Source organism: Anser cygnoides, chromosome 5 (assembly GCF_040182565.1).
Source record: "Anser cygnoides isolate HZ-2024a breed goose chromosome 5, Taihu_goose_T2T_genome, whole genome shotgun sequence".
NCBI classification, from domain to species: Eukaryota; Metazoa; Chordata; class Aves; order Anseriformes; family Anatidae; genus Anser; species Anser cygnoides.
The window spans coordinates 31,519,348-31,546,148 of record NC_089877.1 but is presented as its reverse complement, the minus strand read 5'-3'; the positions used below and the strand labels follow the sequence as shown (position 1 = coordinate 31,546,148).

General features: G+C 37.5%; 1 protein-coding gene across 9 annotated transcripts in view; it reads left to right on the top strand.

The window, feature by feature from the left end:
• Positions 1-26,801, top strand: part of NUMB (NUMB endocytic adaptor protein) — a 95,546-nt gene that overhangs the window by 59,930 nt on the left and 8,815 nt on the right. For 4 of the 9 annotated variants that reach the window (XM_066998690.1, XM_066998695.1, XM_066998692.1 and 1 more), the window contains 6 exons: positions 127-270; positions 12,168-12,242; positions 17,456-17,533; positions 23,074-23,148; positions 25,030-25,170; positions 26,553-26,754. In XM_066998690.1, coding sequence (XP_066854791.1) covers positions 145-270; positions 12,168-12,242; positions 17,456-17,533; positions 23,074-23,148; positions 25,030-25,170; positions 26,553-26,754 — 697 coding nt within the window. In that variant the 5' untranslated portion in view covers positions 127-144. Of the gene's footprint in view, positions 1-126; positions 271-7,446; positions 7,862-12,167; positions 12,243-17,455; positions 17,534-23,073; positions 23,149-25,029; positions 25,171-26,552; positions 26,755-26,801 lie in introns of those variants that run through there. The other 5 variants (XM_066998693.1, XM_066998696.1, XM_066998697.1 and 2 more) reach the window with 3 other exon arrangements.

Sequence of the window (26,801 nt, the reverse complement as noted above, 5' to 3'; positions counted from 1 at the left end):
TTCACAGGGACCTCCATTCGTAGCTGCAGAAGCTCTCAATATTTTACAGGGACATTAGTTGTGATGCTAGTGAACCTAAAGTGTGTTTTGGTGCTTATTGGCAAAATATTTTTTTAATTCTTCTAGGACGTGAAGATCTGAGAAATGAACAAATTACGGCAAAGCTTTAGGAGAAAGAAAGATGTCTATGTCCCAGAGGCCAGCAGGCCTCATCAGTGGCAGACCGATGAAGAAGGTGTTCGTACTGGCAAGTGCAGTTTCCCTGTTAAGGTAAGAATTTCTGCCTTTCTTTTGGATATCCGTGAGATACTCTTGCCATGAATTATTGTTTTTTGGTTTATTTTTTGGCAAGCATAAGCCAGAAGTGTGCTTCATTACACGTTGACCTATTTTACAGTTAGCCCTCATTACAAAGGATGTGTTTTGCTTTGTTTTTTAAAGCCAGAAGAATCATCTAACAAATGCCTTGTCTGATATATCCTATATTATTATTTAGCTGAAATAAATCATATAGCTAGGCAGAGGAATAATATAACTTGACTTCATTTTTCTGGAAGGGCAGAAATGATAAACTTGTTGGATTGCATGGAAACTTACTCGGTTATGTCTGTTAAAAATGAAGCTATGGTTACAGTTTTGCTTGTAAGGTAGGTGGTGGGTTATACTGGGAAAGGAATCCTTCCTCCCTTTTGATGATTGAAAATGTTGCAAAGAAACACATGGGCTTCCTTCCAGTGCTTGAGGTATGAGCACTTGCTAAGTTTTGAGTGTCTTCGGTGTTAGTTTTTATTAGTAGTATTTTTGTATATTACTGATTATTAATGCATATGAAATTGAAATGACCTTTTTTTTTGATTTCTAGAAATGATTCCAGATTATTTGAGTACTGTGAATCGGTATTTTCTTTTATTGTCTCCATTTCCTCCTCCACCTTTTTCAGAAATAACATAAAATAAATATTAAAATTATAATAATATATAATATTAGTAGGTAAGAAGTAAGGAATTTAAGATGTCTTGCCACATATGCTCACCTTGTAACCAAAAGCTTTCTTCTTCAAGGTACACTAATAATAATTCTACAGTAGACTGTAAACAGATGACATTTATGGAAAGCTAACAGTTTAAATATCTATGCACAAAGAAAATGTCTATGGTTCTGACACCTAAGAATCCTTTATTAGTTTTTATCTGTTATACTTAAAGTAATTCTGTTATTAAACAGGTCATGTTGCTAGGTGAAACTCTTGAAATTGTCTGTTGCATATTTTTGTAAACCTGTGGGTATGTGCAAATGCACCACCAACTTAGAATAACATTCACACTATGTTCATGCCCTGTTTTATCCTGCCATACTTGCTTGTGTGTGCTTTTATGCATGCTCTAGGATATACAGTGTGGAAGCTAACTTTCTAGTTTGTTATGGTTGGCTGCTTATTTGTCTTTGTCTTATGTTAGTTTTCTGCTAGAATGAAGGAATTGTAATTTAATACTAAAAAGAGATGGTGTTGTGCCAGAGCTCTGAAACTGAGTAACTGCTTTGTGGAAGCTTGAACGTATATTAGACTTTTTAAAATGTTAGCAGTGTCTAGGAGGGAACAGAATTGCTAGCTTGAGGATCATCATTTTAATTATTTATCCATTACAAAAAGCTAAAATATCAAACTCAATTTTTAGACAGAGTTTAACTCAAAACTCTCTGTCCTTCAGTGAACACAAAGGATGTGAACTACTTCTTGCTGTTTAAAGTCTGAGGTGGTTTTTTTAAACTCCTGGTCAGGACTTGTACTTATAGTGACAAATGCTTCCTGTATTTAAATGAAGCATTCATCTATTCTAGGCACATGTACCCAAACTTAAAAAGGTTTGGGGCCATTCTTCGGTGAAAAGGCATAGAAATGCATCCTGTCCTCACACTGGGACTTGTTAGCCTTATTTGCCTGCTTTGTATTAGAATTCACTGAGTTAATTTGGTCATTGGAAAAATTACTCTGAAGTAAACTCATCTCTTCTTATGAGAATGCTCCACTGAGAATATCAGGAAGTCAAGATGTTCAACTGCTTATATTTAGCAATCTTGCAATTAGATGAAAACTTAAAACCAGAGCAATTGGACATTGAGGTGCTTTAGTTTATTCGATTTTAATTTATCTTCTGTGCTTTGAGATGGGCATTAGGGAAAAAGTGTTATTAGGCTTGAGATGCGAAGTGGGTGTTAGCTGTTGTTTCATAGATACAGACGGGAAGTATGCCATTGTGAGCGAACAAGATAAACCAGATGTAGAGTCATCGTTCTAGTGGGTGGTACTCTATTTTGCTCACGAAAAGAATAGCACTTTGTGCTCTTGAAGGAGAGTATCCTGTCATACAGTTCTTGGGTATTATTCAGAAATACATGCGTTCCAGGAAAAGTATGCTGCTACCTGTGACCTTAAATATCTGATGGGGTGTCTTTTCTTCCTGATATTCTCAGAGGAGCAGAAATAACAAATCTTGCTAAGAATAGTTAACTAACAGGAATGCTCTCAAGTCTGAAACAGTGAAAATATCTTTTTTTGTAAATCCCTATTTGGTATTCCAGTGTGGTCCTGTGGTTGCCTGTAGTGTAGCTTCTCAACCACAGTTTAATGTGTCTGTGGGGGTTAATCTGACCTGATTCTTTATGGTCTGCCTTGCCTGCATTCTCTCTAAAAATCATCAGCCTTAGTTATTAAAAGCTGAGTGGAAGTCTAGCTTTGGAAGTGATGAACAAGATTTTAGCTGTGTAGCTGGTGAAGACCCAAGAATTGTTATCACATATTCTACAGCTGTCTTTAAGATATTCTGTATGAAAGAAAAGTACAGGAAAGCAATATAATAGAAGCCATGGTGAGGGCTTTGTTTCTTCTAATGCTTGCTAATTTATTTAGGTAAGACTTTTTTTTTTTTTGAGGGAGAGAAGACCAGTGCAAACACAGTAGGGAATGTTTGCTCTCAGTTTCTCTTGTAAAAGAGAGATCATGAAAGTTTGATGGGAGAAAGATATGTCACTGTTAAAAGTAGTGTTAAATTGGTGTGTTTAACTTCTTGCCTTCAGGCGTTTCTTTTTTTTGCCCAGAGTTGGGGTGTTTGTAGAGTGCTAGCACAGATTTATCCTTTTTTAGATTTTACAGAACATGTGGAACCACTTTGAAAATCATGTTGCAAATGGGATTTCATCCTGCCTCCAGGCTCTGTTCTGTTAGTGTTGGACAGGGACTCAGTAGCTGTTCATTCATTGTGCCTTGAGGATGCTGTATTGCAAACAAATTTAATGTTATTTAAAGTTTCTCTGCATTGGCACTGTTCTTGAAGCTCTTCCTGTGCTACATCCTCAGCTGATCCTGATTGTTAATTACAGTCTCTAAGTGTGGTGTTGGATTTTAAGCAAACCTGATGCATCTAAGGAACATCTGTGTTTTGGTAGAGGTAATGCTTTGTGGAAAGTACTAGCAAAATTCCTGTGGCATTGTTGCCTTAAAATTCAGGGAGGTGGATTTGATGCACGGTTTGTTCAGTGCTGTGCTCATAAATTTGGAGCTCATAATCCTGGGTTTGTACAGTTAATTTTAGGCAATAACACCTCATTTTTTGGTTTAGCAATCTGTGCTTTTCTACTGTTTTCAGAATGTCTGTGTCGTATGTAACAAGCTGCTGGTTGTATTTTCTCAGTCATCCTAGTGTGTGTAGGATTTTACACATAGCCCTTCGCTGCATTTGAAATCTAACCACACCTGAGGAGGTAATCTGACACGTTCACAACAGGGCCTTGGAATGGTCAGCGACTTGCCTGCTTTGCTCTTTTATGTGAACTCTTTTGAATTGGCTAAAGTTGCATTGAAAGAAGAGCCTTGATACTGGAACATACAACTGAGTGTTTTTTTTGCACTCCACATCAGCAGAGAGACAGGTGCATGTCTGTCAGCAAAGGTATGAAAAGGGTATTAGACCTGTGTTTAGGCAAGTGTGACTTGCAGACTTTTACTATCCCATTAGGCAGAGTTGTAAGGTTCTATTAACCATTGTGGTGTGGAGGCATGATACATTTTATCCTTTATAGATGCACCCAGAGCGGCCTCTTTATTAAGTGTGGAACTGTTAATACTGCTTGAAAAGTCTGCAGAAAATATGACAGACATTCAGGTCTCAGACATGACCATTCTCTTCCACTGTCCTAGAAAATTAAAGAGTAACTGCTGTGCTTCAGTAGTGAATCTTCCCTCTGAGGGGAAAAAAACCCTGTGCCATATCTATGTAATATATAAGAGGTTTAGATAGAGATATTGTATTTACAATTATTCAGAAGTCGATTATTCTAACAGATGTTAAAGCTGCTCTTATCAGTGCTATAATTTATTTTTACACAATCTTTATAAATTATAATTGTCCAAAATGAAGTTCATTGACATACACATTTTCAAACTTGCTTTCTTGCTCCAGACACTACCTCACTGAGAACATGCAGCTGTTCTATGTTTTAATGACTAAAATATTTGACACTAGGGCTTCTTTTGTCTGAAATGCCTTTCCGAATGTCCCTCTGGGTAAGTAGTTTTTGTTCATACAAATGCACTGTAGAGTAACTGGCCTGTGAAATTTATATCAGGAAAATTAGGTCACTTCCCTCTACTTACAAGAATTAAACAAATTGAACATTTGCAAGTTCTTGGTTCTTCTAACCAACTGGATGTATTAAAGGGAACGTTTACAGCTGATTCCTACCTGTGGTTCTAGAGGACTCAACAGCCAGATGTAGCTTGGATTAATTGGATTAGTTTTATTCTGTCACTCACTTCCAAGTTTCTGGGTGTCAATCTCTTTTGACCTTAATGTGTCTAAGGCTACTGTTGCCTGTAGCCTGCAAGTTTACTTGTGTATGTATTTTATTTCATTTATTTCAACAGGAAGACTAAAGATATCAAGGAATAAAGTCAATGGGGAAGAGTAACGTACCACACTTGGGTTTTGAATCTGAAGTCCAGAGTTTGCTACTGAATGCATGGTGTCATGTGAATTAGCCTCTCCACAGAATCTTGATTTCTGTGTTAGTGTTGCCAAATAGAAGTCATATGGATACAGTAGTATCTTCACTGATGAAAGAATTAACTTTTCAGATCAAATACTCTTCAATTGTTTTCTCTAATTCTTGCTTTGATGGGAGATGTTTGGAAGACGTTAACACTTTATATTAATATAACTTAGTATATTGTTTATAATTAATAATAATAATAATAAAGAATATTTTTAAAAAGCACAGAGGAGAAAAAAGGGAATGACTTGCTCTGAGCCTCATAGAATATTGTCACTGGGTCAATGTGACTGTGAGTGCTGGCTCTCATCTCTGGGATCTCTGTGACTGAGCAGTGGCTTATGCAATTATTGTGTATGAAGCCCGCCGAAACCTCCCTGAGTAGGAAGTAGGCCACGGCTGTCCCTTTGCTGTGTGCTCTCACATCACTCATAGCTGCCCAGTTGTCTTCTTTTGTTTTGGAATTTACATATTGAGCCTTATTGCTTAATGTTGAAGATATAAATCTCACATTAAAAATATTTTTTTTTTATGTTTTGAATAAGTTTATAAACACAGCTTGCATGCCATTCCCTTCCTCTAGATCAGAAAGGCTGGTAGTCAGCACAGGTGACTGGCTGTTACTTTACGTGTTAATACATGCACTTCTAGTTGTTTGAAATAATAGTAGTTGTGAAGGAGTTTACTTGCTTGTTAATGCTGCAGTGCCTTTAAGTTAGGCATGTGGTATTTTTGACTGTGGAAGCTTGAGATGCTTGAACAGTCTTTGGGAACTATGTTAAACATTTTTAAGAAGTTAAAGTGACAAATCTGCTGATGTTTGAAATGTCGCACAGCCTTACATATTAAACACTACAAATCCCAGCCTCTTAAGGCATGAATTGATGTTAGCAATGAACAATAAGCATACATATGGCATGTTAACCTAGCAGCAAGCAAATGTAAATTTTTAAATTCGTGCAGCATTTCAGATCCCAGGAAGACAGCTAATTATAACAGAAGGTGATTGTAACAGAAGGTGTAAGACTTATCTTAAATAAATTCCTATGCACTTTTGTCATGACGAAAGGAATGCAATTCAATCCCTAATCTTTAAACTTTTCAGATTTGTATATAGCCTTTAGTTTTGTTTGAATAGCCTTGCAAACAAGTTTTAAATGAAACTTCTTACTCACTTTAAAAACCCTCTTGTCTTTGGCCAAGGTCAAATTCTTACATTGTTTAATAAACTTCAAATTGTTTTAAAGATATGAGTATTCATGTCTAGAGCCATAAAAATGGTTTAGATGTCCTTGTAGAAACATATCTTTTAAATGTAATTTAAGTATTGAAAATTAAAAAATGTGTTATTGGCTTATCCTTTTTAATTTTGATTTTTTTGCTAAACTTGAGGATTTCTAGTGTCATAAATGGAAATTGATTTATTTGCAGGACTTGAAGAAAAGGTGCAATGTGCACCTGTGCATTGTTTTTATCAACACTTGATTTTTTTGTTTTTTTTAACAGACTTTTAAGTTCACTTATTAATACTGAGTTCCCAGAAACGTAGGAATTGCACATCAAAATGAACAATTGAAAAATTAAGACTAACAAAACATGCATGAAGCTGTAAAGGGGCTCGGAGAAATAGTTGGTCTTTTAAGCCTCATCAAGGGAAATTTAGGATAGGCATTCACAACAATAACTCAGCAAAACAGCCCCCCTTTCTAACAGTATGTCTTGTAAGCTACAGGGTGGATGGCATACCCTATTGATCTCCAGCTACAGAAATGTTGTAGTGCTACCGGGCTGACTTCTCTGATGTAGATGTGGAAGTAGATCCTGCCTTGAGGCAAGTGGTGTCCTACATAACCTCCTGGGTTCCTTCTCAGCCACATTTTAGGGATTTGTGAGACTATGAAGAATGCAGCATTTGTGAATCCTACATTGAACTTTGCTACTTCATCTTCAATAGTCCTAACTGAAAATGTTTTTTATTCCCTCACAGTGTTTTTTCTGTTCACACTGCTAAGTATAATGTGAGAATCAGTAAGAGGAGTACAGCGTGACTCTTAGATGGGTGTGGTGTGAGAGGACACTGAGAACTACCGGTACACATATTGCTTCATTTTTAGAGTTAAATTCTTTTGGCCCACACTATTCAAAGACATTTAGTGGTCATAGCTGTTACAGAGAATGTTCGCTGAGGACTTAACAAATTAATGAGGCATTTTCTGTTCTGGTGACTTAGGGAAGTGGAAGAAATTGGACCCCAAGGGAATGTATAGCATCACAACTAACCTGAAGTTTTGAATAAGCAGAATTTAGCTTAGTTTGTCTGGTGATGCTTAATCATGCTTTTTTTTTTTTTGTCATTATCTGTGCTTCTACAGCTCTAAGCAAACATCTGTTTCAAACCAATAAATTAAAAAGCATCAGCATGAATATGAGAGAAGAGAAAAATAATGTATTGAATATTTGGATGTAAATCTTACAGAGGTCAGTGGAGAAGTAGCTCAGCTTTGAGACGCATCCAGGCTTCTTGGATTTAATCTGGTATCTAGTTGCAAGACAGGATTTCACCCTGCAACTGTGAGTTAAGTACACCTTAACTGCGAGTTAAGAACACCTGTTCTAGAAGCGTATCTACGCATACAGATTCCAAGTATTCAGTCTTCAAACGGAGTATTATTTATGGCAGTAGAGAGAACAGTATTTACACAGAGGAAGAAAGAGGAATGCTACTGCCTCCAGGAAAAATACCGACGAAATGGTAGTGTGCTGCTCTCAGCAGCAGTTAGCTCTCTAACATGGGACACCTTGGCCAAGACTTACGGTAAGCTCTTTTCTTGTGTCCATGTAGTTTAAAATGTAATCTGAAGAGCCTAATCTGTTGTTGTAAATAAAACAGTGCAAGTGAGCATCTGGCAGTGTAGAGAAAACTTCCGTAATTTGTGTATCTGCCTCTGTTTGGAAGAGAAACTGTAACTGTGTGTTACTGTGTTTCCGTAACTGCAAATGGCTCCAGTGAGTTGGCGAGGTGGAAGAAATTCTGGTGAAGGACCTTTCTTTTTGCCAGCAGCTATTGAACTTTGCATTTTGGAAAACTGGAATAACCAAGTATTTGTGAAAGAAAAGAAAACAAAGAAGTCCAAGATAGTATTTCTTGTAATAGGACACAAACTGTAGAGCAGTTCCTTTTCTGACCAGCAACATTTGTGGCCTGTTACAACAGCCCTTGATGTTTTATTAGGAACACTTTCAATAGCATATGTTTGGGGGAAGACAGTAGGACAGCTTCACCAAAAATACTTGCTGTGATAACTTAGGTCGTTCACTTTTAGAAGAAATTGGGAAAAGCTTAAAATGTTGAAAAAGAATTAAGTTTTTCAAGCACTTTTCAAGTTCCAAGGGCATTTTGCTGTGTGCCAGTTTGACTTGTTCCTGTGTTGATTGCTTTGTAGTGTTTGACTGAAGAGTGATACCGAACACCTCTGAAAGAGGTGTTTCATCTGTGAAGGAGAACAGAAAGTTCATTGCCTAGAGGCAGAGAGGGAAGTTTTTTTATTACTTGCTATACTATCATATCATCCTTTGGTGTTTTTTTTCCCTGAAAATGTTAATATAAGCAAAACCTTTCTTTAAAAATATTCATGAAAACAAACATTAAAAACATGTTTGTTTATGAAAACAAACATGTTAAAAAGGGGTTTCCCAGCAACTTGAAGGTATTTTATTTGGTTTAGAGCTTTTATTTTGTGTTACTCTTTGTGTGAATTCTGCCCACAATGATTTTAACTTTCTGTAAAAGCATTGTTCATTTTTGATAGAATGATTAAATCTCTCACAGAACATCTTATGGCTGAGAATCGCCAGTATGGCTATCATTCAATGGTTGCTATGGAAATTAAGTAGGAATGCCTTCAATATTAATACTGCATTCCTATTATTTGCACTTCCATGATGGAAATATACTTGCTTTCTCCAGGAATGTTAGGCAGTGTGATTCTTGTGACGTGGAGAGCTCTTTGCAAATATGTCCAGGGTTCCCCTTCCTTACTGTTCTGCAATGTGATCAGCTGCAGTTCACATCTGTTCTGTGTAACCAGTAGTTCTGTGTCCCAGTCACTGAGTGTGTTTGTGGTAATATGCCATGATGGAATTTGGAAGAGGTTTTGCTTATATTTGGCAGTCTCTGTCCAGGCACTTCACAGTATGTTTCTCCTCTGTTAGTTTGAAAGGGAAGTTTTCTTTCAGAGATGTTGAAAAATTGTGTATAGAAATGTGGGGTGTATGTATTGCCTTTTTAAAGTGATTTCCACGTGTTCTCTTTGCTGTGACAGAACTGCAGAATTTGATTTGTTTTTTGTTGCATGGAAGTTAAACACCAGGATTCAGGACTTCAGGCTGTAAGGATCAGAGCATGTCTTAATCTAACTAGCAGCTGTATTTTTCTTACTATATTAAATTTTAAATTGTCGCTCATAAAATGCTCTTGCACTAGCAAGTTGAGCTAATGTTTCAAATTTAAGGGTAAGTAATGATATAACTACAGTTTAACACTTCTGATTAAAAATGTAAGGCTACTGGAAAGGTTTCAGTCTATAGCAGAGCTGTTTGCCAAGTTTCTTGAAGAAATACTTGAGCCTTTGATTACTACCAGCTAAAAGTCAGATAAGTAGAAGTTATTGCAGTGCTGCTTAAATACAGGAGCCATGTATATCTATGCGTAGCCTGATGGGGAAAAAGGGTTTTGGAAATAAACCTGAAGATGTGGAAAGGATCAGCTGCTTAAAGGAGACTTGACTTGATGTTGCAAAAAAAAGAGAGGACTGTAGCATTCTGATTACACAGTTGAAAGTTATTTTTATAACAAAGAAACTTAGAAATATATTGGGATCTATAGGAAACTCAAAAAAACCACAACCACAAAAGAAAACAAAAAGAACAATATTCAGGGAAGACTTTTGAAACCACCCATATAATGTACAAGGCCACTGATATTGATAGCTGTGAGCTTCTGGCTTCTGCAAAAATGGTGCATTGGGAAGAATAAGGTTTTTTTTATGAAGGGCTTTAAGTGTAAAGTGTAATTGCCAACAAAGCACCTTTTGTCCTCATCATAAAGAAGTATTGTGTGGCAGCGTAATTTCTTTTATAATTCAGAATTGATTGATGCTCGATGAGGTCTGGGGATTGTACCCTTTAAATGTGGGTAGATGCACTTGATATGTGCAATAATGTCCCCATTCACTGGAGTGGAAGCAGTATTGAAAACTGCAGCAGAATTTGCTGTCTCTAGCAGCAGAGGCATGACTGATTGCCGAAAGTTGGAGCATGTGACTTGAATAGAGGTTTGGCAACACAGGGGAAAACGGTTGTCTGTTTTGGAGTGTGGCAAGAGGCAATATTTACCCTGCTCTGTTTCTCCCTTTTCCAAGCAAAAGGCAGGTTGCCAAGTACAGGGACTGAATGGTTTGGATCTTCAGTTGGAAACATTTTGCCTACACTTGGGTAAATGAGATGTGCAGATAGCTCAGGAAAGCTGGAGGTTGTCCTCTAACTTAATAGTAATGCAAGCTAGATGGCTTATTCCATGCATATATATATATATATTTTTCCCACCTTCTCTAAACCTCAGCCTTGTTCCTGTCTATATCTCCCCTCTTAAGGAGAAGTTGGCAAACTTTTTTAGGTTACTGAAACCAAACTTTTCCCATCATGGAGATGCACAAGCACAGGATTTCTGCATCTCTGGAACTTCAGCACAGACATGGCAGAACTGCAGTAGGTGTGGGTGTGAATGTGTGCTTCCAGACACAAAGTAAATACATCTTTAGTTGTTTCTGTTTGTGTATTTTTAGGATTAAAATTTTCTTGTTAGGGAGTGTTATGGAGAAATGAACATCTTACGCAAGTGTTCAGAAAGTTCAACTAAGAGAGTACAGTCGCTGTTTTGGCAGCTTCAGTGTTCAATTATACGGCTTCAGCCCCTATAGAACTCATTGTGAAAAAGCTGTAAGGCGTCGGATCCTTTTTATTTACCTTGAAGTTTTTGTGAAGTTTATTCTTCAAGCTGTTCTCCAGCTGTGAGGGCTGGTTTAAGTGAAATTCTTGCAGAATTGTTCCATCCAGATTTAGATCTACTGTTTTAAAAATCCCACATACTGAGTCTTAATGTTAAAGCCCTCTATCATGTAAGGTCCTTTCACTCTCAGCAGTTTTATGTTAAGTAGGGTGATGTGTTGACAGTACTTTTGGAGCATCTTGCCTTGCATGAAAAAAACCTTAACAGCAACAACACACAAAAAACAACTCTCAATGTGCTATTAAATCTTGAAAACAATCTCTTTCCAAGTTTGTCCTTAAGTTGAATATAAGGAGTCTAGGTTGAATCTTATGTTATTCTGGTAGAGCACTTCAATATGGTGGTAAGGAATGAAATCTTTTTCTGGCTGTCTAATTAAGCATGGTATCCTAATTAAGGAAACAAGTAACGGAAGATTTCAGATACTTCATGACAGAATATTCTGTGGTGGAGTGAAACTTCTCCATCCATTATTAAATCTAGATTTACCACTGCATTGTGTCACCAGTCCTGGTTCTGATATTTTAAAACCCTTTTTTCACTCTCTAGCTACTCTACAATATAAATGCTGAATTGCATAAAATTCTTATAATGCTACGTAAATTGGAGCAAATTTCTTTTCCCTCTAACTTTCATTATAAAACTTCAGAAAGGTTTTAACAGTTCCTATGGTTTTCTTCAAGAGTTAAGTACTTTCAATAAGGATACAATTGTTTGAGAGAACGTTTCCGTCCCTTATCGAAAAGAACTGCAATTGGGAAGGGTAGGGGGAAACTGGAAAACATAAGGAACTTTTTTTTTTTTTCCCAGAATGTAGAATGAAAGTACCCGAAGTTTCCTGAGCACTGCACTCCAGTGTACTTCTTGAAAATGCTTTTTCTATGGGCTAATGTTATTCCAGGTCATGTTGTTAATTTAAAAACTTCAGAACTTTCAATTTCAATTCAATTAATGAATTATTTATTTTTAGGTAATGGTTGATAATGTAGATATACAGAAACTGGTAGTTTTTAAAACCATTAAGCTTTTTCTCCTCCTCTTCTCTTTCCCGCAGTACTTGGGACATGTCGAAGTGGACGAATCCAGAGGAATGCATATCTGCGAAGATGCTGTGAAGAGACTAAAATCTGTATGTACATTTGTTTCATGACAAAGCTGGCTTTGGGGCTGTGAGTGTTACTCAAAAAGGTCCGTTCGGCAGCAGTGCTCCAGCTAAAGCCTGAACTTTTGACCCATGTTAGGAGAACAGTTGGCTGGTTTGAGAGCACTGCTGTGGTGGTTAGGGGGACGTGCTAATCTGATGATGCGAGGGAGAGAGTTACAACTGTTCTTTCTACTTGCAGAAACTATTTGCAAAACAAATGTGTAAAAATCCTCTGTGACCTTTCAGACTAAGTTGGTACCCATATGGGGCTTCAACCATTGTTTTTTAACAGGTCTTTCTCCCTCTCTCTTTCTCTCTCTCCTTTCTCCCCCTCTCCCTCTGTTGCCTGCCACTTTAATAGTGACTTAATTCACCTTTATTATACAAAATATTACTTGATTTAGGCTGCTTTTTTTTCTAATGCACTGCAACATTGTAGTCATGCATGAAATAATCTGGCTTGCATCTGCTCAAAGTGGCCTGGAGGCTGCCTAATTCTGATATGTCATGAACTGGGCTGCTCTTAGTTTGGCTTCTGTGAACGTTTGCTCGTGTAAATGGCACTCGTTCAGAGCTCTTTGTATTCCTATGGCTCATTTGAAGAGGTCTTGTCATCTCTTTCCTGTAGTTTTAATATTGCAAAATCCCGTGGAAGTAGCAAACTCCAGAAAGTCAGAGATCAATCTGTCGAGGGTCTGAGGCTAAAGCAGCATTGAAGAGAAGAGGAGGAGAAAGGACATTTGAATTTGAAGTCTGAGCAAAGATAGAGAACTGCTATGCTTTTCATCACTTCTCTTATGTGTCATAGCTACCTATACACAGCCTTCAGTAGTGCCTTTAGTGGAAGAAATTCTTGTATCTTGTATCTTTCTAGCACAGCAAAATTACTGGAAGTAAATCAAACACTTCTGCACCTTTGCTAACTTAAGATCTCTGCTACTGGATATATTTTTTTCCCCTCACCAAATGTGAGAGTTCAAATGGCTTCCAACTAAACCTGTTCTTTCCTTCTGCCTAGCACATAACAGAGGATTATAGATTCTTTTCTTCTTTCTGTTGTGCTGCAAAGTTTGTGAATTGGTTTACTGCTCTGATTAAAATCAAGTCTTTTCATTCTTTTCTCTCTCAGCTAATGTATAGCAACCTGTTAAAGCCGCATACCATCTGTTCCCATTCAGTCCAACAGTGATTAGTGATTGATTTCTATTAAAAAGGGCCACACAAAATATGAGTTTCTTTGTTCTATGGATTTAGTTTATGTAGCTAAAATGCTAGTACTGACCACATAATGAATCGCATCCGTTTTTGTCCTGTTCTGGTTTTCATTGTATCAGGATACTTTCTGTTAGCACACCAAATAATGTTGCAGTATTTACTTTATGCAGCTTCTCTCATTGTCTTCTCTGGGGAGCTATGCCGTGAAGTATTTGCTTTCTAGGCTTTTTATAAACTTCAAGCCCACAAGTCAGTTAAGTGTAGCTAAGCTTATAAATAATGAGGCATAGTAAAAGCATAGCACCCAATTTATTCTGGAATCCATATAATCCCAGGATTGTGATTCTTGATCATCTGAATTATTGATTCAGATGTGAGATATCTAACTTCTGTAGTGCATCCTCTGGAAGCAGATCGCTTTGTTTCCTATTCTGTGCTATATGATCATTCCAAATTCTGGATGGCATCAATGTATTGCCCATTCTCATAAATTCAATATTTTCTTCCAGATAATTTTAATTTCTTCTGCTGTTTGAAGTTTTTGACGTTTGTCTACAAAATGGTCTCTTAAGATTGCTCCTTGCATTGTCTCATTTGTCAGTGCTGGAAGCTGAGAAGCAGGTGTGAAATTCTCAATGGGCCCCAAGAGGAAGATTCAGATTACTGAAACTGCTTTGTGCATTTCACTTGCTAGCCTCCATCAGGCCCAAGGTTCATTTGGAGTTGCTTATTGCAATGCAAACCTTTTCCCCCCTTTCCAGCTCCCCACCCTGAGCATATAGGTTTAAACTGGGAACTTTTCTTTAGGATTCTACCTTTATTGAAAGTTCTCTTCTGTACAATATATTCTCTTAATTAGGAAAAGCCATACCACTAGATGTTGTTTCAGCATGCAAGGAATGTGATAAGAAAACAGTTTGTTCTTCTGGTAGTCTCTTCCTTTCACAGTGCTTGGTTATTTTGATGGGGCTTTCTCTCGGTCTTGGAAGGACTACAGGTTTGAGCTGAAGTGCTCAATCAGAAAGACTAGCTTAAGGAAAATTGGACTTAATTTTTAAATGTATGTGGCCTATGTTAATCTGTATTGTTTTCTTCACAGGTAATATATAGGTTTTGTAAATCAGTCAGTAAATAATAGTTCTGTTCTCGTAGAGACAGAATCATTGAAATACTTGTAGTTTCTAAAACTAAGTTCTGTCTGTCTGTACTTTTTTCAATAGATACCTTTTCCTCTTAATTCTTGTTCTCCAATAGTTCGCAGTTCATTTGGGGAACTGAAATATGTTCTTTCTTAGGGTTGACTATTTGATCATAAAACATTTTATGGGATTTGTCAAGAAAAATACAAACCTGGTAATCTTTGGTTTAGGAATATCTTTATTTCTGCTTTGCTTTTTGAAAGAAAAGATGCAAACAAATTCTTTTCTCTCCTGGGGAAGTGTTCTTCCAGTTTTTTTATTACCTGGTGGTTTAATATGCCATAATTATTTTTGAGCACTGCATCTTGCAGAACTTAAAACCAAATAATTGTAAACATTTTGTTCAGGGATTTTTTAATTGATAACTGAGTAAAATAAGACATTTTTAGCTAGAGAATCCTTCATCCATACTCTATTCTGTTGTTACAGTTTTATAGCTCTGAAACTGCATTCCAACAGCACTATGATGTGCAGATTACAATTTTGCTTACAATGAATGAAGTCAAACTTGAGTTATGTCACTTTTGTCTGATGAAATGGTGCAGCAGTTTCGTTAATAGATCAGAAACTGCTATCACTGTCTATTATTAACATGAGTTTATGTTACCAAAAAGCTTACATTTTTCCCTTAGGATATATTACTAACTGTATATTCATTTCATATCTGGTAGGATCCTCATATTTTGATACTAAGCACTAAATGGTTTCTTCAAAACTATTTCCCTGAATTACTGGAAAATTACTTTGTAAGGACACTGTAAGGTAGCTTTGTAAACGTGTTTGATTTAGGTATGGGGACATAGTATAAAGACAAAAGTATTCTCTCTCATGTCATGTTTTGATTTTTAAATCAGCTTTAGTGTGTAGTATTGGTTTCTAACTTGCCACTTTTTGTTTTAAATTATGCATTTGTTTTAATATATGTTCTTGTTTTAGCAGGTAAAGAGACATAATTTAATATTTTAAAACATGCATTAGTTATCTCTAAACTACATTAACTTAGTGGTGTTTAAAACCCATTTTGCATGATGCCTTTTCCATTAACATTTCTAGTTTATTAAAAAAAATAAATCTTGTTTAACAAGCATTTTGCTGAGAGCAAAATTAACCATCATCTAAAAATGAGGTAGCTTCTGGTGAATCTCTTTAGCTTTTGCTGTCTTTAAAAAGCTGTTATTTAGTGTAATTGCTCAACTTGGCAGCAGCATCCAGCCCCTTCTCATTATGTATACAACGCTGTGATTAATCCATTAGTTCCCCTCCTAGTGTTCAGCATATCCTGTCCAAATATACATGACCGTTCTTGTTTCTAAAAACTGTTAAGCATTTCAGCTGACTACACTTAGAGATGTTCTTATACAGTGCCTGTGTTGACATAAATATCTTATGGATACTTGTTGAAAAGCTCTGTGGAAGGGCATCAGGCAGAGAGAAGCACTCAGCAGCAAAAGTCAGGAAATGCAAAGTCGAGATTGACACTCCCTTCTTAACTTTGTTTCCTGGCTTTTGTTGGCTTGCGTCAGAACCATAGCTTTGTTTTAAGTATAACCTTGTTTATCAATCAATTCTGGAGACACTGCCTCAGGATATTTGTAATAATATTTTTAATATAGCATTGTTATCAGCGAGCAACATGCTGGAATGACATGGTGGTAATTTGGGGTCAGGGCTGTCAGAAAGCCGCCCTCTGTCTCATGTGGAATTCTCCACCTCCTCCCCGTTACTGCTCTACCACAGTTTTCTTGCAAGCTAAATAATTTTTAAAAATAGCAAGAGTAGTGATATGCTTCAGCACCAGCTTCCTTCACGTACTGAGCAGTGTGTAGCTATGCATGCAGGACACCAGGCCCAGGAAAGTATTCTCTCATCAGATCAGATCTTGCAGTTTTCTTTTCACAGTCTGGTAACAAAACAAAGCCAGTAAACTAAACTGCATGCAAATATGCTTAAAATTGAGTCCTGTTTTTTTCTGAATGTGAATTGGGCAATCATTATAATCACTTCCAGGCTGAAGAAATTCAGGAACTTGTAGTTCAGCTCTTTGTATCTTTGCCTTTGCCTAACTCCTCCTTCTCAGAGCTGATTTTAAAGGTTTCTTGTTCAACGTATAAACCCAGAGTTGTAGAATGAATATCCAGTAGTTGCATAAATTTGTTTAAAGTCTTGAAAGACTGTGAAAGAGAAAAGGAACTCATTTGTGTTTTAGTCAAGGTAAGAAGAAATTCTTTGCTGGTCGGAGAAGACTGTATAAAATGCAAAGTGTAAGAGTAGCCTGTAAACCAAAATAATAAACGGAATAAAATGAAGCACCAAAAATGCTTTTTCAGCATTTAACAGTGTGTTATCCCAGCTACCATATGTGCTTCTCCAGCTTATATTCTCCATTTGCTTTGGGAAAATGTGATCAATACAGAACAAATTTGACTATAGCTCTGAAGTTAGAACTTTGCATTTCACAAGAGCCCGCACAGTGTTTTAATTGTTTAACCACTATGTCTGCTGCCAAGTTTTGTTTATAACCCAACTAAAGGGGACTAAACAAGGGAGAGTGAAAATAAAGTAACCACTTTGCATGAAATTGGGGCTGAGGTTCTCTTCTTTCCACCAATTTCAGGGCAGTAGCTTATTAGAATCGTGTGTGTGTCCTTTGATCTGCATTTTCATGGGATTATTTTCACATTTGCCTGTCGCACCTTCTCATGGATAACTCTAAAAACCCCTTCCTTTCCCTCCAAACCCTATTCTTGTGTGTGCTTGTTGGTTTGAAACCCTGGGACATTTTAGCTACCTTCAGTAATAGCGCTCGACTTGTCCCCCCTGTTCCTCCAGGAAAGGAAGTTCTTCAAAGGCTTCTTTGGAAAAGTAAGTTTAACGCCTCGTTTGTGCTTGCACTATAAGGAGTTACATCCCTGGTATAGCACTGCCATAAAATTAGGGTGTTGAGAATTCCTTAATCTGTTTCAGAGTATTTGTTTCTAAAATCCAAGTCTTCGCAGACTTGGAAGTATATTGATCAAATAAAGAATATGGTTGAAAAAGTGACCTGAAATAAAAACTTCACTCCATATGGACTGTATCAGAAATCCAGTGTTCTGAAATGATTTGATCTTCCTGAAAAAAAAAAATAAAAAAGTGAATTTTCTTTTTAATCCCTTAAACTTGTGCCAGCCTACATCACCTGGGCAAACATCTCGAGAACAGTTGGTGTCTGTGCCTGTAAGCACTACAGGACTGGCTGCCTGGCACCGCACGCTTGCCCAAATGTTAGCGTGGGGAGAAAGCAGCGAGCCTACATGTACCATCTCCTAAACCTTTCTGTTTGGAGCACGGTCCAAATTCAAAGATGTGTGAAGATGAGATCAGGCATTTACCTGCTATTTGTTTTTCTAATTGCAATTCTATTGTGTAGCGGAAAGCTTTGCTGTTTATCATTGCTCTTGTTTTCCTGTGGACAGTGTCATAGACGTGAAGGGAAGCAACTGTTTGTCCTTATTAAGAATGTGCTGTACTGGAGACTGGATTTTTTTTTTTATTCCTGCTGTCTACATCTCCATAAGGCAATGTTTGTAAACCTCTAAAAGAGCTCTTTGACCTCCCATCTGTTAACTGCCTCTGCATTTAAAATTCTTGTGGAACATTTCTGTGTAGTTTTTGTATGGAACAAATCTAAGATACCGCTTTTGAAACATCTTATAAGCTGAGCCTTGGCTTAAATAGAAACTAACAATTTCATAACTTACATACAAAAATCTTTCAGAGCGGGTTATTCCGTGCTCACACATTTGTCTTGGCTTTGCTTGAGGAGTAACTAAGAGCTTTTTCAGCTGCCTTTTTCACTCTTCACGCAGATTGTGGTGCGTGTCATAGAGGGACAGGTATTTCTTCAGTTCAGGTTTCTTCCTATGATCCGAGAAAGCGTTCTTGTCATGTGTAGTGATAGTGAAGAAAGAAGCTCTTTTTCTGGGGGGTGGGTGTCAAAATACCATATGTAGGAGTTAATCTGTCAGGTTCATCTGATCATTCCTACATGCAAACAAAATTTAAGAGCTGAAATCTACACAGACTGGAGTAAAACGTTGTTTACAACCAAAAATGTGAATTTCTTCTGTTATGTTTGTTTTAAACAAATTCTAAGACTCACCTCAACCTGGTCAAATACCAGTTAGGAAAAAGAAAACTAATATGCTATTAATTCGTGTTAGAAAGTAAAGATGTGTAAAGAAAGTAAAGATGTGAAAGGACAGAGTTTGCATAGCACTTAAAAATCTCTTTTGCTTTTTTAGGAATTACCTGTTAAATATGCCAGCTTTCTCATTACATCTTTCTCATTACATCTTTGTCACTTTTTAATGAACTCCAATACTTTGCCATAGCCTTGTAGATTTGTTTTGCCTTTTATTATAACATTTTGCCAAAGAGAAACCTACTTCTACTTCAGCCAGTGAAGTTACATTAGTTAGCACTGAAACCACTGAAATCCACAGTGCTTAGATATCCCTACAATGTTGGTATGTCTTTACTACACTTCAGCCTACAACAGCTGGCTGAATCTAGGGAAAAAATATAAAGAAAAAAAGTTATTCTCTTATTAATATTTGAGAAATAGTTGTAACTAATAGCTTTTGTCTGTCTCATCTATAATTTCTCCCCAGATGCTTTGCTTTGGGATTAATATAATATTCCAAACCACAGAATTGCTTGAAATTCACTACTGGTTTTCAAAAGGTCTATGCGGACAGATTTACTTCTTTCCCTGTCCACTTTTTTCTCCGCCAGAAAAGTAAATCTGAATGAGTTGTGTCAGGAAGTGTTTTTTAGTCATGGACCTGACATTGAAAATACTTCATTTGCAACTTTAAATAAAAATAGGATGTCCATTGCCAGCTCCAGGTTAGACTTCTGCTGTTTCGCTTTGTGTACAGAAAGTGACTGAATCAGCAGCCTTTTTAGGCAGCTCTCCATATTTCAGAACTAAGCCTTTTCTGTGTTAATGAATAGTAGTACAGATTCAATGATCTTTCTCATGTTTTGCTTCCACTGAGTACATGTATTTCTTGGCATACAATGTTTTGTGCAGAGACTGAGATGAACATTTTTCTTTTTGTATATCTCAGGCTTCAGATACATCTTACAGCTGTTTTTAAGTCCCTTGCCAGAATAAAATAGGCAGATATTGAGAACTCTGTAATCGGCCAAAAGACTAGGAATGGTTTAGAAGTATTTAAAAATGCATTGTTGGGCAGCATTCATTCTGTTTTGGTATCCTTAAAAATTTACTTTCCACCTTAGAGTGCAGCTGCTCCTTAATTCCATGTTCCTATCACTTCTGAAAGCCCAGTTGTCATGTCCAGCACTGCTGTTCAGGAGCTATGCGTTTCGGCTTTAGTCGGCTTCATTTTCTTGTCTTTGATGCCCATGTCTAGGGCACTGCCTGCTTGTCTGAGAGTTCCTCACACTTTGTTTTTAGCCTTGCCTTCTGTTCTTGAGGGTGCCTCACCTGCCTTCCTGAGGCTTCTGAGGGCTCTGAAAGGAGTAAGAGAAGGAGTCTCGTGCTGGAGCAGATTACCAACCTCCCAGAAAGTGCTAAGAAGTGAGCTTCCTATCATGGCTGATTCAGCGCTGCCAAATCAGGCTCCTGGGAGCTGGTGCCCTGAGTGGCTCCCCTCCAGCAGCGTCGTCATCCAACAGCATGTATGTGAAGACAGCCTACTGATACGGACGTCTAGATGAGTCCTGATATACACATATCTGTATCAGGAGTGCAAACAGATCTACATTCTAATCACGATCTACTTGGCAATATCCCACGTTAATAGAGTAGTACATTGATTTTTATGTAGCCAATATAAACTAATTTGGCAAAGCTGTGTTCTTTAATACATCAATCTCTCCACAGATAAAATGAGGATTCAGTAGATGGAAAAATCATATGTTTCCCAATGGTAGTAGCTGTGGCTTTAGGATAGAGAGGGTAAGAACTTATTCTAAGCATTGCATCCACCATAAATCTAGAATAAAGGATTTGGAAGGTAGACTTGCTTTGGCTTTCTCTTAGTGTAACAAACCTGCATTTGATTATCTTGCTTGAGGAAGCTTACGTTTCCAGTGCGAGAGGAGGATTATTCAGCCCTTTAGCCTTTTATTTTTATTTTGAGAAACATGGAGTTCCATGTCTTAGCTATTTTTAAGTCCTCATTTAGTACAATAGCAGATGAGGACTAGCTCTGCAAAAGTTCAGTACTGCTTTATGAAGTATCCATCTGAGTTAAACCCAACTTGTTCAATGCAAACTTCAGAAACCATTCACTGTTTCACTCTGCAGACAGAAGGTTGGTTTTGTTTGCTGGGAAAAGACATCCTAGTTTGTTGGTAGTCCAAATGAGGGATATGATGGTAGTCCAAACTGAGCAGTTACCCCTAGGTGTTGTCTTCTCTCAATTTTTCGTGTCACTTGAAATGAGGATTTTAAGACTACTAATGGCTTTTAAGAAACTGATACTCCTTCATAAAACAGTTTGAGATAAATCTCTACAAGTCATCTCTTGTTGGGATTAACAGGGATTTTTAGGCTATGAAAGCTACCCAAGCACTGAAAATACATACTGTATTTTATGCTCGTTGATGTTTACTGCCTCTTAAGACCAAAAATTACAGGCAACTTTTAAATGCTAAAATGTTTTTTAACGTGTATGATGGTAACTTTAAATACATCCTCTTTTGTGAATAATAGTCTTTCCATTAGGCATTCCAGAGTCTGAAAGTTTTTCTTCAGACCTTCTCTGGGATATTCAGCAGGCTGGATGGACATTTAGAAACTTGCTTCTGCAAGCACTTCTGTAGCTTGTTTTCATACTGTGCTTACTTTCTCTCTTCTCTCTTTTATTCGCTGTTCTGCACAAGTCAGTGCAGTTCTCTGTTCTCACCAAGCTGTCTGAAAATGCTCTGGTTGTCATTGCTGCTTCAGAAATTGGGACAGATAGTTCCTCCCCAAAAACAAACACAAGTCCCGCCAAGCTGGTTTTCTTCACGCTTTCTGCTTTCTCTGAGAGTGAAACCAATGTGATACAGCAGGTGATTTATCTGTCCGAGACGATGATGATGATAAAAATAAAAATCATCCTTACAATGATAAAATCAGAGTTGCTAATTTGGAACATGCAGTAGCTTATGCCAGAATGTATCCTTGCTCAGTTATGTGCCATATGATTATAAATTATATGCATCTGTAGTGAATTATTAAAAATAAAATGCAATTCTTGCACAAAGCCACTAGTTGATATCCCCCCCCGACCACCCTTCTTTTTCTGTTGTTGCTCTGTTCTTTTCCTGCAGTGGTCAGTGGCAGCTGCCATTAGCAGCCCCAAACTAAACCTAGTGCTTCAAAAAAAGTTAAGGGGGAGAATAGTTTATTAACTTAAAGGTTTAAAAAAAAAGAAAAAAGAGTATGGCACGTTAAATCAAAGTAACACATTAAAAATAGTGGGGTTTTGGTGGTAGTAGTTCTCTGTAACAAGCCATAGATTATGTCGACACGTTGTGCCTATCTGATGAATTCGTTTCAGAGGAATGTTGTCTTGTGTTTATACTGTTTTCTGCAATTCTCCCTTAAAACATAAACAGTTTAAAAAGAATCTGTAGTTGATACAGCTCCTGAAGCCTTCCTGTGTTTCCCACTTTTACTCACCCTCAGCTTGTGGCAGCTGAAAGTTCCCACAGTCAGATCTTGGATAACAGCCAGAGTGCTCCTCCGCTGCTTCAGCCTGCCGCACAATTGCTTTTCCAAGATACGCATCCAATGGTTAACAAATCACATTTTTCTACCTCTCTTCCAAGGTGTGACATTCACCTCTCAATAAATTAGTAAAACGTGTTTGGATGATTGATCTTAGCATTAAGCTCATAACACCATAACCAATGATTTCTGGGTGCTTTTAACACTGGTTTGAGCTGATGCCATGGTTCTGCCATGCTAGTATGGGGGCAGAGGGTAGGGCTGGTGGAAATACCAGGTAAGAATTTTCCTGTGTTTAAACTTCACTCAAGAAGCTACCTGGGGTGTAACTCCTTATGAATTAGTGTTATCTGACTCTTTAGTGGAATTCTTCACCCACTTGGTCAGTCTTGAATCCTTTACTGTACATGGATGTACACCCTATTTTTGACTCCACGTGTTCCGTGCCCTCTCCCCATCCCCATAATGTGCTCTTTCTTAAATACTGGCTTTGGCTTGGTTCTCTGAATGTTTTGCAACTTCGATTGAGTATCTGGCTTTGGGCACCCCACTGAACGTGGACTTCATCTACACTTAATGTTATGGTTCTTGGAAAGGGGGAATGGGTGGCAGTCTGATACCGTTGACATAAAGCTGTTTTTTTTTCTCTTTCTTTTTCTTTTTTTGAAAGACTGGGAAGAAGGCAGTTAAAGCAGTCCTATGGGTTTCGGCGGATGGACTCAGAGTTGTAGATGAGAAAACAAAGGTTAGATTTCACTGGACAGAAGTTCAAAGTTTCTTTATAATAACATATATGCTGTAACTTTAAATGAACATCAATCTTTGTCTTAATGCAACTGTTGGTATCTGAAAGAAAGATTTGTGTATAGTTGGTTTAATCATTTCTTGCTTGGTAAACATATGTATGCCTGTTAATTTTGTTTCTCTATTAATTTCACAGTATTCTGAAACCACATTTGATAAAGTGTGGCAGGTAGCAGAAGCTTGGAGCTATTTTTGTTGTATTTTCCTGAAGAACCGTTCTTCCTGATGAGTACTGTTGACAGTGAACTTGTAGCAAGCCCCTTGGCTTTTGTTCTATACAACTGCAGAAGGCCATGAGAGAAATACACGAGGAAGTTCATGTTAATCAATATAATTTTCAATGCATCCAAATCCCAGAAGAGGTCTGAATGAACGAGAACTAGCTTCCAGAAATATGATGAGGAGAATAAATTAAATAGGGTTGTCTCTATATTAAACATCTTAAATTCCCTTCAAATTTAAGATGAATGGATATCAAATTCTGTAATTCCTAATTCTAGTATCTAAGCTGTTGGTCTCAAGTCGAAGACTAATGTATTCATGGCTTCCTCCTAGATTGTTTTAGATTTTTTTATTGTGAAATAGCACAATGTGTAGCACAAAAGTGCCTGTGTACAGGTAAAAGCAAACAATTCTTGGATTTAGCTAGATGTAGGCAATTAGAAATAAGAGCTTTAGGCTTGCCTCTGTAAGGTTACTAGTGTTTTAAAAGATGACGTGGCAATCAGAACAATTTTAATTAGTCTGAAATTCATTTGTTCGTTATTCATGTCATTTAACCCTTACTTTGTTGACCTAAAAGATGGTTTCTGCAAGCCAACACTGAGGATCAGGTAGAGATAATTCATATCCCTCTGCAGTGTAGTTACCCGATGAACACCTGCTCTGTGGGTAGACATCTCCAGGGCTGTTGTTAGGGTATGCTTCATCAGCTCTGGAGTTTGTCTTTTAAGAATTTAATATCAAATACAAACATACTGAGGCAGGTGAATTTGGTCTACTGATTGCCTTTAAAAAAACAACAAACGTATATATTTAGAAATGTTACTGCATATATTTCATCCTTTAAAATGAATTTTAATAAGATGTGCAGACCTTGGAGGTAATTAAAAGCATAGGGCTTAAAAAGAGAATATAATATTGCCTCCTGGTGGTTGAATACATTAGCACAGATACCAAGTACTAACCACCAAAAAAAAGAAACAATTCTGAAAAACACTGAAAAAATATTTTTTTTAATGAAGATAGCATAGTTCTTAAATTATACTATCTCTTTTTTACAAACACTTCTCCCATCAGTTTGTAGGAACAAATCGGGGGTGTTTGATACTACCAGTACTGCTGGTGCTTTTCCATTTCATCCTTGCTTATCTAATTGGCATGTTAGCTTTTGCTTTTTGTGTTGTAGCTGCTAGATCTTTTCACATTTATAGACTTCTCCCATTAATTTTCAGGATCGTATTTTAACCACACTAGAGATTTGATTGCTAGAGCACAGTAAAATTAAAATGAAACAAAAATTCCCCTTTCCCCCAAGTTAGCTCCATAGTCTAGAGGAGAGATCTTAATAATTGTGTTCCTGAGTTCTTAAGTGGTTGCCTTGTCGCACTTCTACCAAAGATGGCTGGTGGAAGAAGAGGTCTGTCCTTTTTTGTTTCATACTGGAAATAGTTTCTGAATGGCAAAATCATTTGACAAATAATTGTAGCCAAGTGAGGTTATCATCTTTTTAATGTAATGCATTTTGCAGCTAGCACTGAAAATGACTTGTTCCATTGTTTCTCCACATTTCCTCATGTTTCTTTTTTTGGGGATCCTCTAGGATCTTATAGTTGATCAGACAATAGAGAAGGTTTCTTTCTGCGCACCAGACAGGAACTTTGACCGGGCATTCTCATACATCTGTCGAGATGGCACTACGAGACGCTGGATATGCCACTGCTTTATGGCTGTAAAGGACACGGTAAGTTTTGTTACGGCGTGTGTCTTCCTGCTTCTAGCTGCAAGTTACACTAAGAAAACTTAACTACACAGAATACTGCGATACATTTTGACTTCAGCTAAAATATTACTTTTTCCTTAAAAATTATTTTAGTTCTAATTCTTTATATCTGAATTGTTTGCCATTCCTCTGTGATGTCTTCTTGTGGAGAGAAACGGTGCCCAGCATGGTGTGTAAATGGAATGCAGTCAGCCTCAGATATCTGTAGCAGAAGGGAACTACTCTTCTAAAAATAGACAGAAGATACTCTCATCTGAAAGTGTATACAGCCAAAAACTGAAACAGCAGTGACAGTTTTTCCAGGATAAAAATCATAGTGAGTAAATACAGACTGGTTATGAATGTAGCCTCTTGTATGCAAATGTTAAGGGATGGAGCTAAAATGAGTTAAATTAGGGTCCTATTTCCTTCTAAATGTTAGAGATTTTTGCATTAGAAGGTTTGAAAGCAAGTTACCTATATCAGTCTTCTGCTGTGTAGAGTTAAGTCATTTAACTCCCTGATCTAGTCTTTTACTTATGTGGCTTTTTATGGAATCTGACTATTACACAATGGCTTTCTTTAAAGAGAAACAATGAAGTTAGAAATTCCCGTTTAAATGTATGTTAGAGCTGGAGCATTTTTATTTCTTTCTGTGTATAGCAGGTCAGTTCATTTACTGATTGCAGATGAGGTGAGCTACTGTTAGTAATAGCACCTCTGACTCAGCTGCAGCCTCTGTATCAGCCGGAGTGCCAGACTTCCTCTGACTTGAATTTCATTTCCTTATTGCAGTTATTGGGCAGTGGATCCTTTTGACCTCACTGGTTAATCATGGAAGTACCTTCTGGAAGGCGCTCTCAATGCTAATTTCTGCATTTGGTCAGGGCCATTAAGGGATATTAGTAGTCAGTTGTACTTTCAAGTTTCATGTTTGCACACAACAGTATTGTCTCCCTGCACCCTCTGTAAACCTTTTCTGTTTGAGAATAGCATTTACCTATCCTTCAGGACTTAAACCTGCATAAAATGGCATCACAAGAGTTCCTTTGTGCACAAATGTATCCAGAGGCAAGGGATCGGTGCAGGCACATTATCACACTACTATTGTAGTAGCAGTTGAGCTAAACAGATTGTCTGACAGTCTTTCAGTCCTGGGTGGCCTTCGTGCTTGTGCGTTTGTGGTTGTGAGTCTTTATCTATCAGGTTTAATTTTAGAGGCATACAAGGTGGCCAATTACAGTAGTTCTCTTTAATGCCTTAATTAGATTTCTCTTGTAAGGGCAGGTTATCAGTTTGCAATGTTTGAAGCACATGGATGTTGCTGTTCCAGTCACTGTATGATGCAATATTGTCTTGTACAGGGGGAAAGGTTGAGTCATGCCGTGGGCTGTGCATTTGCAGCGTGCCTGGAGCGCAAGCAGAAGCGAGAGAAGGAGTGTGGAGTGACTGCCACCTTTGATGCCAGCAGAACCACATTCACTAGAGAAGGGTCATTCAGGGTCACTACAGCTACTGAACAAGCAGAAAGAGAGGAAATTATGAGACAGATGCCGGATGCTAAAGGTACGGGGTGCAACTTACACAGTCGTCCATAGTGAGCAGAACAAGCA